The sequence below is a fragment of the Penicillium waksmanii genome (assembly GCF_028829765.1).
Source record: "Penicillium waksmanii strain IBT 27052 chromosome Unknown utg000007l:1.0-4314555.0:1.0-4317578.0, whole genome shotgun sequence".
Taxonomy (NCBI): Eukaryota; Fungi; Ascomycota; class Eurotiomycetes; order Eurotiales; family Aspergillaceae; genus Penicillium; species Penicillium waksmanii.
Window position 1 is genome coordinate 1,009,534 of NW_026643253.1, and position 12,498 is coordinate 1,022,031.

The 12,498-nt window shown below is 50.2% G+C and overlaps 6 protein-coding genes across 6 annotated transcripts; all 6 read left to right on the forward strand.

Annotated features, from left to right (window-relative positions):
* Window positions 1-20: 20 nt before the first annotated feature.
* On the forward strand, window positions 21-1,083 carry gisB (putative zinc knuckle nucleic acid binding protein; the record flags this gene model as incomplete). The annotated part of the gene is made up of 5 exons (XM_057266452.1): window positions 21-75; window positions 157-192; window positions 256-267; window positions 323-364; window positions 419-1,083. 5 exons carry the CDS (start codon window positions 21-23, stop codon window positions 1,081-1,083), a joined length of 810 nt encoding a protein of 269 aa, XP_057120653.1.
* A 1,006-nt stretch (window positions 1,084-2,089) lies between these two features.
* Window positions 2,090-3,637, forward strand: N7481_007234 (recombinase DMC1; the record flags this gene model as incomplete). Its single annotated transcript, XM_057266453.1, has 8 exons — window positions 2,090-2,128; window positions 2,186-2,278; window positions 2,358-2,453; window positions 2,508-2,653; window positions 2,750-3,177; window positions 3,247-3,269; window positions 3,355-3,517; window positions 3,570-3,637. The coding sequence occupies 8 exons, from the start codon at window positions 2,090-2,092 to the stop codon at window positions 3,635-3,637; spliced, it is 1,056 nt and encodes a 351-aa protein (XP_057120654.1).
* A 299-nt stretch (window positions 3,638-3,936) lies between these two features.
* Window positions 3,937-4,911, forward strand: N7481_007235 (putative ribosomal small subunit assembly protein; the record flags this gene model as incomplete). Its single annotated transcript, XM_057266454.1, has 1 exon — window positions 3,937-4,911. The coding sequence occupies one exon, from the start codon at window positions 3,937-3,939 to the stop codon at window positions 4,909-4,911; it is 975 nt and encodes a 324-aa protein (XP_057120655.1).
* A 1,058-nt stretch (window positions 4,912-5,969) lies between these two features.
* N7481_007236 (uncharacterized protein) lies at window positions 5,970-6,840 on the forward strand (the record flags this gene model as incomplete). The annotated part of the gene is made up of 2 exons (XM_057266455.1): window positions 5,970-6,372; window positions 6,452-6,840. 2 exons carry the CDS (start codon window positions 5,970-5,972, stop codon window positions 6,838-6,840), a joined length of 792 nt encoding a protein of 263 aa, XP_057120656.1.
* Window positions 6,841-9,505: 2,665 nt separating this feature from the next.
* On the forward strand, window positions 9,506-9,790 carry N7481_007237 (uncharacterized protein; the record flags this gene model as incomplete). The annotated part of the gene is made up of 1 exon (XM_057266456.1): window positions 9,506-9,790. The coding sequence occupies one exon, from the start codon at window positions 9,506-9,508 to the stop codon at window positions 9,788-9,790; it is 285 nt and encodes a 94-aa protein (XP_057120657.1).
* A 689-nt stretch (window positions 9,791-10,479) lies between these two features.
* On the forward strand, window positions 10,480-11,875 carry N7481_007238 (RNA-binding protein; the record flags this gene model as incomplete). Its single annotated transcript, XM_057266457.1, has 5 exons — window positions 10,480-10,670; window positions 10,724-10,828; window positions 10,888-11,031; window positions 11,097-11,376; window positions 11,468-11,875. The coding sequence occupies 5 exons, from the start codon at window positions 10,480-10,482 to the stop codon at window positions 11,873-11,875; spliced, it is 1,128 nt and encodes a 375-aa protein (XP_057120658.1).
* Window positions 11,876-12,498: the final 623 nt, after the last annotated feature.

A 12,498-nucleotide genomic window follows, 5' to 3' on the forward strand; every position in this document is an offset into this window, starting at 1 on the left:
ATTTGCATAGAATATAGAAGATGATGCTGTCTCGTCGCGCGTGCTACAAGTGTGGCAACATTGGCCACTACGCTGGTGAGTTCACGGCCCCGATATGAGCTCATGTCGTGAATTTTTGGCCAATCTTGAAGCATGTCGCTAACCTAACTAACGTAGAGGTCTGCTCCTCCTCCGAGCGTCTCTGCTATAACTGTGAGTTCCCTCTTATCTTTCCCTGACTTGCTTTGGAATCCCATACTAACCTGTTTCTCATAGGTAAGCAGCCGGGTATGTTCGTCGTCTATAACCATTCCTCCGCCAGCTCTTATTGATCTCCAAATAGGACATGAGTCCAGCGCTTGCCCTCGTCCTCGCACCACCGAGAGTAAGAAATATACACATACCTAGCTCCCTCCTCAGTCATGCTGACCTCTTCTAGCCAAGCAATGCTATAACTGCCAGGGTCTCGGCCACGTCCAGGCCGACTGCCCGACTCTCCGCCTGAACGGCGGTGCCAACGGCCGCTGCTACAACTGCAGCCAACCCGGCCACCTTGCCCGCAACTGCCCCAACCCCGCCGCCCCCGGCGCTGGAACTGGACCTGGAGCTGGACCTGGAGCCGGAGCCGGACCTGGAGGTCCTCCCCGTCCTCCTCGCGGTAACTTCCAGCCTGGCTTCCGCGGCAACTTTGGCGGTTACCCTCGCGCCGCTACCTGCTACAAGTGCGGTGGACCCAACCACTTCGCCCGCGATTGCCAAGCTCAGGCCATGAAGTGCTACGCCTGCGGCAAGCTGGGCCACATCTCGCGTGATTGCACCGCTCCTAACGGTGGTCCTCTCAGCTCCGCCGGTAAGGTCTGCTACAAGTGTGCTCAGGCCGGTCACATTTCTCGCGATTGCCCCACCAACACCAACACCGAGGCCGGTGCTGCTGCTGTTGCTGCTGTCGCCGCCGTTCCCGCTGTCGATGCCGTCGCCCCGGTCATCCCGGCTGATGCCCCTGTTGCTCCCGCTGCTGCCGTTGCCGCTGCTGCGCCCGCTGTCGAGGCTAATGCTGATGCTGCTCCTGCGGCGCCTGCGGCGCCTACCACCGCTGTCGCATAAGGAGTGAGAGCTTACTAGACCATTCTGTTGGATTGAATGTCTCACCACCATTCAATTTTTTTTCCCTGGAATGCTCGGAACATCATTTCTTCCTCTCAATTCTCTGTATTTTGGTCAACTCTTTCCCTGAACGGCCACGGCCACGGTCCGATTCGATCCTTTTCTTCCTTTACGGAGTCTCTGCGCCCATTTTCTTTCTCCTTTGCATATATTGACCACTTCCGACCCCTTCCTTTGGTTGATTGATTTTGATTTTCGACAAAAAAAACTTCCCATCAGCCTTTTACTATTCTCCAAGCCTTTTCTTCTCTTTCTTTTTATTTGTTTTCCTTATATTTTATCATGTATACGACGATCAAACGGAAAAAAAGTTATTCCCACTTTTTTTGGTTTTTGATTCACGAACGATCCCCCCTACCCTCTTCCTGACTTGACTTGACTTGATTTAACTTGATACTGTCGCAAAAAGCTCAAGTCTCATGATTGGCGTCTTTTGTCCTATATGTTTTCCCCATGGATGAATCTTTCTCTATATGATAAAGTTCGATTCGATTCTACTCTTGATTGCGGTTCGGTTTTCCTAGGGCCGAGGAGAGGAGAGGAGAGGAGAGAAGAGAAGAGAGATATGAGACGAGTGGCGTGAAGCAGGTGGCGATGAGATGAGATGAGATGATGGATATGGATGTGTGGATTGCAGAGAGAATATTGGCGAAGTTTGTTGGAAAGGCCTTTGGTGGGAAGAGAAGATCCTCGGTGCTGAGAACATGAAAACGCAAATCGTTATTCAATGCTTTACTTGTAGGCTGTAGTTTTTCTTGCAGCAGATTTATGGTCATGGTTGCTTGGGAAAGGGACGGAACTTATAGTAGTAGTAGTAGTAGTAGTAGTAGTAGTAGGCAGCCAGACTACCCTCCGACACCTTTCCTTCTCTTTCCTTTCCTCTCCCTCACACCACCACCAGTGCAATCACCACCTCTTCCATTGAAATTTCAATTGAATCATCACAATGGCAGGTTCACTCTCCGACGACGAATTCAACGACGAAGTACGCTCTTCCCACCCTCCTTCCATCACCCTCAACCACTAACACTAATACGTCCAGAACTTCATCGTCGACATCGACAGCATTCAAGCACACGGCATCGGCGCCGCAGACATCACAAAACTAAAAACAAATGGATTCTACACCGTTGCCGTAAGCCTTGGCCTTGGCTTCAACTTCGTCCGAGACAAATTTGCTTCATTATACTAACACTCATACTACAATTCATCAGTCCGTCCACGGCGCCACGCGCAAAACACTTCTGAAAATCAAGGGATTCAGCGAGATCAAGGTCGAGAAGGTCAAAGAAGCGATTCAGAAATGTCTGGTAAATTTCTCCCCTCGCCTTCCCTATTATGGGTGTGGCTTCGCAATCAAATAGAGACGACAAGACCCTGACTCTAACGATCTCATCCCATTCCAGCCATCTGCATCAGGATTCATCACCGCCATGGATCTATTCCACCAACGCAAAAAGGTCGTCCGCATTTCAACCGGTAGCAAACAATTCGACTCCATCCTCGGCGGGTAAGTCATTCCCTGCCTCCCTCCCTCCCCTTCCCCAACTTCCAATCCAATATATCTACATGCACACCAACCCCCATCTAACCCATTTCATCCCAGTGGCTTCCAAAGCATGTCAATAAGCGAAGTCTTCGGCGAATTCCGCTGCGGCAAAACCCAACTCTCCCACACAATGTCAGTAATAGCCCAACTCCCGCGCAGTCTCGGCGGCGCCAACGGAAAAGTCGCATACATCGACACCGAGGGGACCTTCCGACCCGAAAGAATTGTGCAAATTGCGGAACGATTCGGGGTCGAGCCGGAGACTGCGCAGGAAAATATTGCCTACGCGCGCGCGCTGAATAGTGAGCATCAGCTTGAGTTGTTGAATACGCTTAGTTGTGAGTTTGCGGGAGGAGAATTTCGGTTGCTTGTTATTGATTCGATTATGAATTGCTTTCGGGTCGATTATTGTGGAAGGGGGGAACTTGCTGAGAGACAGCAGAAGCTTAATCAGTTTCTTATGAAATTAGCGCATATGGCTGAGGGTGAGTTAGTCCGAGTCTTGTCCAGGTGCGCTTTGCAACTTCTTGGGCTGATTTGATCGTGGGTTGCAGAATTCAATGTTTGTGTTCTCATGGTGAGATTCTTTCTTTTGCTTTTTTGAGCTTTCCTTCCCGAGTGGATAGACACGTCGAGGTGATTTCTGACATATACCATATCAGACAAACCAAGTTCAGAGTGACCCTGGTGCTAGTGCACTGTTTGCTGGAGCTGATGGCCGGAAGCCTGTTGGAGGGCATGTTCTTGCGCATGCGTCGACCACCCGTGTGCTTCTCCGCAAGGGTCGTGGTGAAGAACGAGTGGCCAAAATTCAAGACTCGCCTGGTTAGTTATCGCCCTATCGAAGAAATGCTTTGGATGATGCTAATGGCTCTAGACTGCCCCGAGCGAGAGGCGACTTATATCATTACGAATGGAGGTATCAATGATCCCGACAAGCTATGATACTACCGATAAAGATGACCACGATTTGAACGAAACCTTCAACAAATCAAACGACAATTATGTATTATTATGAGCTACGACATTTTGTAAATTATTATAATTACCCCCAGCTTATCCAATGATTCAATTATTTTTCCCATTCCATCCCATCTTCATCAATGTATGTACTGCATAGACCTCACCGCCTATCCACCCTCCACCGCCCATCAACCCCGGCAGAATCCCAACGCTAGCGCAAAACCTTCAAAAAAGTTTCTCAACAGCACCCGCAATCCAACAACCCATTCCCCACCCCAAGAATGAAGAAAGATTCCGTGGAGGTGGCAGGGTACACCACCCTGACCCTCGAGCTCCCAGGCACAGAAGCCTACCCCAAGCCAGCAACGCACTACCTCTACATCCGACCTCACGAACCCCGAATTCCAGACCCAGACTCCGCCCGCTCCCTCTTCCTCGTCAACACTCCCATCGACACAACAGAAGCGCACCTCCGCGCCCTATTCGCCACATCCCTCTCAGCAGGCCGTGTCGAAAAAGTCCAATTCGAAGATGTTGTTCCCAGCAACAAGAAACGCAGCGCCGCCGCAGCCGCCGCCGCAACAGAAACCGGCATCACACACGGTTCACGAGGAAATAGCAAGAAACGCAAACGCGCCCGCGCCCTCGCAACAGCCGACGAACTTCAAGAAACTCTCGACGAAATAAAAGTCCCCTCAACCTGGGACCGACAGTTACAAAAATCCGGCTCACACGCGATTGTCATTTTCGCCGATAAACCGTCCATGGAAAGCAGTCTGAAAGCGGCGCTCAAGGCATCAAAAAAGGGCACGCTGATTTCCTGGGGTGCTGGTGTGCCCGCTGACCGCGTTGCGAACCTCGGCGTGGCGCGGTACATGGCGCATGAGAAATTGCGGTATCCGGATCGGGCGGCGCTGTTACGATCTGTGAATGATTTCATGACTGTCTTTGAACAGGTTGCTGAGGCGCGGCGTCGTGAGGAGGCGAGGAGACTTACTGAGCCGGATGAGGATGGATTTGTTACTGTTTCGCATGGGCCGAAGCTTAATTCGCTTGCCAGGGAGGAGGAGCTTAAGGCTCTTGTTGAGCGGGAGAAGAAGAAGAATGAGGGTCTTGAGGACTTTTATCGGTTCCAGTCGAGGGAGAAGAGGAAGGAGAAGCAGAATCAGCTTCTTCGGGCTTTCGATGAGGATAAGCGGAAGTTGCGCGATATTAAGGAGCGGAGAGGAAAGATTAGGGTGAGTTTCATTCTCTGACCCCAGCAGGGTTGGCTTTTTTTGGTCGGTGTTTATGCTAACTTTTCCTCTTTCTTAGCCGGAGTGAGTGTGGCATCATCATGGCGTTTGTGGAGTTTTCCGATGTGGGATATTGTTCTGGTATATGGTGAGTTGTTCTAAATTCCCCCGCCTCTCCCTTTTTTTTCACTCTCTTTCCTTTCCATCTTCTTCACTCTATGATGAGTACGCTGGGGCCAGTGTAGTAAGACGCGCTAGCCGCTGTCTGCCATGTCAACAAAAACCAGCATTATCAAATCTTCTCGACCTCTGACATGGAGTTCTCCCTGATTACCTTGTTCACGATCTTATTTGTTGGTCTGACTTGTGCTAATTGTCATTTGAATATAGTTACGAATGTTCGAATATCAAATCAAGAAATGAATATAGATTCCATTTACAACCTTTTTGTGCTGAGCGTAAATCTACTAGTAAACTAATTCGCCTGAGCTGTGGGCATAATTTGGTATAGAGCGAGTAATATATAAACCACCACCAGTACTAGTATATGTCACCATGGCGTGGTCACCCTTCGAACTATCTCCCAGGAGGCCGACTATCATTGAAAAATTCGTCCTCCCGATGTCAGAATCATTGTCTCTGCAGCCCTGATTGTTGCCTATTTAGCTGTCCTTTTTTCTATCCTAGATACACCGTACAACTTGAACGAAATGGATCTCATCACTCCCGCGCACAGACCAAGGCTTGGCATGACATCGCCGATCAAGCTCCAAGCTTCGTACCTCCTCATAAACTAATTCGTTGCACAACCCCATTCTTCCAGCTGAGACCAGGCGTACAAGAAATACCTTATTCCTTCCGCACAGCTTACCTGCTTCCTGGGTACGCCGACTCCCGCCATCACCACTACCATTACCGATCAGCTCTACCCCGCAGTAAGCTCAAAGCTATCAAAGAACCCTGGAAGACGGTGTAGTAGTAGGTATCCGATACTAACTAGTACTGGTATCAGATCGTCATAACGCAGGAAGCCAACTTAAGTTCAGAACACGCCTCATATCATCTCAAATCAGATCAAAATGACCACCAAAGACCGCGAATGTGACTCAGACTCGGACCTAAACGAGGAATTCGAAGACGTCCCCGGCATCCATGAGCACTCAACTAACCCCAACCCCAATACCAATTCAAACGGCTTCTTTTCAGCTCAATCCACGACAAACTTGAACAAGACCAAATCATGGACACCAACCCTAAACCTACCACCCCAAAAACCAACCCCTTCCCCAGGCTCAGAAGAAGAAACCCAACTCCGCGGCCGCGTAAGCGCAGCCATCGAGCGCATAACATACCGACAAATGAAATCCGAGATGGGAATGGATGCACCAGACACCCACGTCTCGCACCGGCGGTATGAAAATTTTGCCGAGTTCGCTGCTGATGTGGATGCGTTGATTGATTTACTTTGGGGATCTGCTTCTCGTGAGTTGGTTGTGGCTGTCCACGGATATTTATATCCACTATTCATTTTCATGTACTAGTACTAATTGAATCAAACCAGCCTCAATCCAAACCGAAAGCCTAATAACGCTCGCGGGAGTTACCGAAACAGCCCTACCAACACACCCATTCGACGGGCCATCCGCTTTAACCCTCCTGCATAAATTCGACGAGGTCTTCGTCGCGCTCTGCACGGGTATTCATCCGTTGACGCGGGAACCGCTCCGGGAAGCACAGACGGGCCGTGGCCCCGTTCTGGTGACACAGACGCAAAAGGTGCGGATTCGGAGTCTTGCGGAGACGACGCGGTATAAGGTTTTTTCTGTACTACCTGTGGGAGAAGACGATGAGGAAGGGGAGGAGGAGGAAGGGGCTGGCGAGCAGCCGTGGGTTTTGGAGGCGACTAGGGTTTATGATCGGACGTTGATGTTGCTTGCGGATGATGATTAGGGGGGGCGGGTGAGGGTGATTTAGATGCGATATGATACTAGTATAATGTGATGGGTTTATTTCCAAAGGATGGAGTAGTATGCATATAGTATTATATTATTCTTGCGTTGAAGCTTTGTTGGTTCTTGATTTTAGAAGATTGTGCTTTCTACTAGTAGTACTAAATAGTACTGGTATATGATAATAACTTTGAAGCAATTGGATATATAGTATTAGTATATAGTAGTAGGAACTAAGAGAGATCAGTTGTAAAGTACTTCCAAGGTTAGTGTAGCTCTGTACGCTAATGACCATCCACCTTCAAACTAAGATCTAGACTCCCTTCACAGCAACATAAGTCCCACTCTTAAAAATCCGCAAGAAAACGGAACAAAAGAACCTTCTCGAAAACACTAGTTCGAGACAGGTGTGCCCAAAAAAAGAAAATACAGTGGGGAAGCTGAAAACAATTCAGGCACAAAAAAACCCAAGCGCAGCCCGAGACTTGGGGTTTACGTACTTTAGGTACTGTATGTAACCAGGTCATCGGGAATCAAACCCAAAGCCAAGCCAAGCCCTGTTCTGCTCTGCTGGGCAGTTCTGGAGCTAGTACGATAGCTCCCATCCCGAAAGAACGAAAAGCGAAAAAGCAAGTAAAACTTGACACAGACATGTTTCAGCGGCGTACGGAGTAATGGTGTGGTTGTTTGGAAAGGGGAATACGAGGAGCGCGGGCGGTATTGAACGAAGCGAGTCCGGGGCTTCTCTTTGGATGAAGCGTCGCGAACTAGTGTGGATGCGAGCCCTGAAAGTGGAGTTTTCTCTTTTTCACGTCCTGGACTCAGCCTCGGGCCTGAGCCACGCTTCAAATGTGTTCAGGGAAGCGGAAGTAGTTTTTTTTTAAAAAAAATTATTGTCCAAAAAATTCTTTTCCTTGATGTATTCATGAATAGGCCCTTCTCTTCTTTGTTGATATTCCACGGATACATACATAATCCTATACACAGCATAGGTCTGAGGTAGCTAGGGCTTACCCTACCAATCCGAGTTGTCCGAGGTTCGTTCCATGGTTCGCGGAACAGAGCATTATTAAGCTGTAATCATGCTCAGGTCGATTCAATTCAATTCAATTCATTGTACCTGGACCTTGCTAAATTATATAATACTCCACGGTATAGAGTAAGCACTATAAGGAGGGCAGGCAGGGATACCCAAGTACATGAGGTAGGGGTGGTCGGTAGTTACTAGTACAGTTATATACAGTATCGGCCTTGCAGAACATAGGGTCGCGGGTTCTACATCCCCCTCCCCTGCTCTTCCCCCCCATACTGCAGGGGTCGCAGCGAATCCACTAGGTTAAATCGACAGGGGGGGGATAAATAAGTACATACCTGTATATAGCTACGGAGTACTTCGTATATTGAGGAAAATAGGAATCGATCATGCGAAGAATTAGCCGATGCGATGCAAGGATCCGATCTCACGGGATTGCGGTAACTGGTAATCTGGTACAGTAAGCAGGGTACAGTAATTGAATGGTAAGGTACATAACATAAGACCCCGACGGGATATGAGTTCATATTATGAACCAAGGGGAGACGATCGAAAATCAAAGCAGAAGATGTGGTGGGATCAGCGTCCTCCTTGCTCATACCTGTGCCATGGCCATCGCTATGGTCATGCTGTTCATGTCCAGCTGGACACTTCAAACCGGTTTCTCTAGAGTCATTACTGGGTAGTCTCTGTCCGGAGTATTTAAGCTGACGGTATTGTATGGACCCCGCCACTCCACCCACGGATCTGGGTCTGCTGCGGGTGACGTATCGAGTCAGCAAGGATGAATCGGATACCTTGCATAGAGTTGGTTTGTTCATTATCTTTGTCTTTGGCGCTATTAGACTTTGTTGATGGCATGGCATGGCATGGCGATGGCGATGGCAACACAGAGTACCGAGTACCCTGATGACCATAGGTGGTTACCGTATCTCAATGACTGAAACACATCGCTTATGTTACTCTCCCATGGTTCTGTGGCGTTGTGGAGCTTTGAGCTCGCCCCTCAGTCTTTCAGCTCACAGAGCTGATGAAGAGTGTATGTATGTGGGTACGAGTACACCTATAGCTATAGTACTCCGTATGTATACTCTATTGACCAGCTCCGCCGGTCAATAGAGTCCTCATATTTGTACTCGGTACGGGTACAGGTATAGATACTGTGAATACAGTTCTCTGAAGCTAGGGTCTGCGACAAGTCATATTCCTTGCAGGAGTACTCCGTAGATGAACTACAGTAGTGTTAGTATAAGGTAAGCAATAAGCTGTATACTTCCACTCAGCACCACCACCGCCGCTGTATTGTAATACATATACATAACCATCCCATACCACGATACATACATACCAAGCAAATTCGCGCAAAAGCCCACTTCCCCTCCTCTGCGACTTTCTCTTCACAAGAGATTTCCATTCTTCATCGCTTTTCCCCTCCTCCAACTTTTTCCTCTTTCCTATTGTTCCCTTCGGTTCGCGGATTTGTTTCTGTCTTGCGCCGTTCTCGGGAGTTGTGCTTTCTTCAGGTCTCACTCGTCCTTCTGCTTTGAGCTTTCTCGCACAGGTTAATTCCAAAATCCCCTTGGTAAGTCTCAAAGTCACTTCTCATCAGCCTCTTTCATCATCGCCCTTCCCAATGCCTATGCATCTCCTCCCCACCACCACCCATCCCATTCCATCCCGCCCAGAGCCATCCAAGGGAAGCAAGCTGCGCATCCATCTTCGCCTCTTCGATCTTCGATCCTCCATTCTTCTCGGTCGCCGGGTGTCTCCTATCGGTCGCTTTCCTCGCTTTCCGCCTGCGCGTCCGCTCCAGCCGGGACTTTCGTTTTGCCTGCCGGGATCTCGCGCCGCTCATCTCCAGTGCTCCTTGCTTGTCGCCAACATGGAAAACATGGTCGCATCAGGTCGCGCCAGCTAGGAGTGGTCTTGGTCTCGTTGGGAGCGAAGAGTGGATACACTGGGGGCGAAGACGGTCGCAATCACCGAACTGTGTGCGTGGAGCGCTGGACGGAAACGGCCGGCGCAACCACCCACTCCACAACAACAGTTGCACTGCACGACGACGTCGCTCACAATCTGGCGCATTGGATTTTTTGGACAATGCTGCCTGCGGCGATCCCATTTTCTTCTTCTCCTCCCTCTTGAGCTCCCATTACCAGATCTCGCTGCGCACCCTGGTTACCTACTACCAGGCATCCATTCGTCGAGGTTTTCGTCGATTTGAATCACGCAAATCATTTCGTTGAATCTCATCGCTTGCTTCGCTTCTATCACTTCCATCACTTCGATCATTTCCAGCTCTCACATCTCCGCTCATCGGGTGTCTGCATCTCCTCTTACAGCCTGCCTGATTGCGCTCCGCACATGTGCATCTGGACCCGCGTCGCATCGTTTCCCTTTCACATCGCATTGCTTGCTCTGGGCTCAATTCTCTCACCTCACCCATTCTAACATCTCTTTCATCAGGAATCCTAACGCCCATCTCTTCGTTTCGGGTTCATTACGAATTGCTCGTTCACGTCTCTCCCTTAACGACTCCACGAACTTCTCGTCGCAGGCCGTTCTATATTCTTACGTCGATTCTCGGACAAGTTTGAGCTTTACAAAATGTCTTTCCAAAACTTCGATTCCTTCCCCAACCAGGCCGATGGTGCCGCTCCCGGCCCCGGTGCTCCCGATGCCGACACTGCCATGGCCGGTCAGCCCGATATGGCCGCTGCCTCCTTCCAGGGTCCCGCTCCTGGTGAGCCCAACTCCGCCGGCCCCCAGCAGGGCGCCGATGGCAAGACCACTCTCTGGTATGTCAAATCCGTTTCCCAGATCCCTGCGGACCAAGCGCTGACCAACATAGGATGGGTGAGCTCGAGCCCTGGATCGATGAGAACTTCATCCGCAACCTCTGGTTCCAGATGGGTGAGCAGGTCAACGTCAAGATGATCCGTGACAAGTTCTCTGGGTAAGAAATGTTTCCTCCTATATTTTTTTTCTCCAAAAGGATACTAATGGTGGTAGTAGGAGCAATGCTGGATACTGCTTCGTGGACTTCTCCTCCCCTGCCGCCGCCGCTAAGGCCCTTTCCCTGAACGGCACCCCCATGCCCAACACCAACCGGGTCTTCAAGCTGAACTGGGCTACCGGCGGCGGTCTCGCTGACCGCAGGTGAGTAATAATCGACTGGATTTATTGTTCTATCCTGAAGCGTTTTTACTGACTTCTCTCTGCAGCCGTGACGACCGTGGTCCCGAGTACTCCATCTTCGTTGGTGACCTCGGCCCAGAGGTGAACGAATACGTTCTCGTCTCTCTCTTCCAGAGCCGCTTCCCCTCGTGCAAGTCCGCCAAGATCATGACCGACCCTATCAGCGGCATGTCCCGCGGCTACGGCTTCGTCCGTTTCTCCGATGAGAATGACCAGCAGCGTGCCCTCACCGAGATGCAGGGTGTCTACTGTGGCAACCGCCCCATGCGCATCTCCACCGCTACCCCCAAGAACAAGGGCCCCGGCGTTGGCGCCAACATGGGTATGGGTCCCGGCCCCGCCGGCATGTACCCTCCCATGGGCGGTCCCCCCCATGCCCTTCTACGGTGCTCCCCAGCCCATGAACCAGTTCACCGACCCCAACAACACCACTGTCTTCGTTGGTGGTCTGTCTGGCTACGTCACTGAGGATGAGCTCCGCTCTTTCTTCCAGGGATTCGGCGAGATCACATACGTCAAGATCCCCCCTGGAAAGGGCTGCGGCTTTGTCCAGTTCGTTCAGCGCCACGCTGCCGAGATGGCCATCAACCAGATGCAGGGATACCCCATCGGTAACTCTCGCGTTCGTCTGAGCTGGGGTCGCTCTCAGAACAACTCCGGCCCTGCCGGTAGCCCCTACCGCCCCGCTCCCCCGCCGCCCCCCATGTACCCCTCCATGGGGATGCCCCCGGCTCACCAGTATGGCGGGTTTGCCCCGATGAAGGTTAGCAGTCACCCCGGCAGCCCGGCCCCAGAACACTCTTGAGTTACAGGCTCGGTCGGCTGACTCTTCACGTTCTCTCCAGTAAGCGTTCCTTTGATTGAAAAGCACCAGCAGGAGTTGTTTGCGTCATTCCAATGATGGGTTCCCGTGTTATCATAACAAATTTGCTATTTTTTCCCTGGTTCCTACCGATACTTCATCAATGCGCTCTTATAGCTCTTGATGAGCATCTTTCTCCTTCTTGTTGCTACGCATTTCCCTGAGCGCTTTTATCTTAGTAAGATTTGAGCTCGTTTTCTTCTTCCCTTCGAAACCCCAATCCCCCCACATTCTTATTTCATTTTTCTTATCTGATGCTGCTGCTGTTGCTTCGTTTTTTTCTCTTTATCTTCTGTACACCCACCACTTTTCGTACGGATCTCTACTCTTTTTTCCTTTTATCAATCTGCTTTTTCTTAACCAATCTGCCTTTTCGATGAACTGATGAGAACCCCTTCGAACTTTTTACGGTGAAACCTGCTTTTGTTTTATTCTTATCCAACCCCGCCCTGGGGGTCGTGTTCGCGTGTAACGAAAGTGCGTATTTGTTTATGCGTTTCTTTTTACTATACTCCTTGGGCAAGGCATTCTGCAAAAGTTCCAAATCTCATTTACTTTCTTCAAGT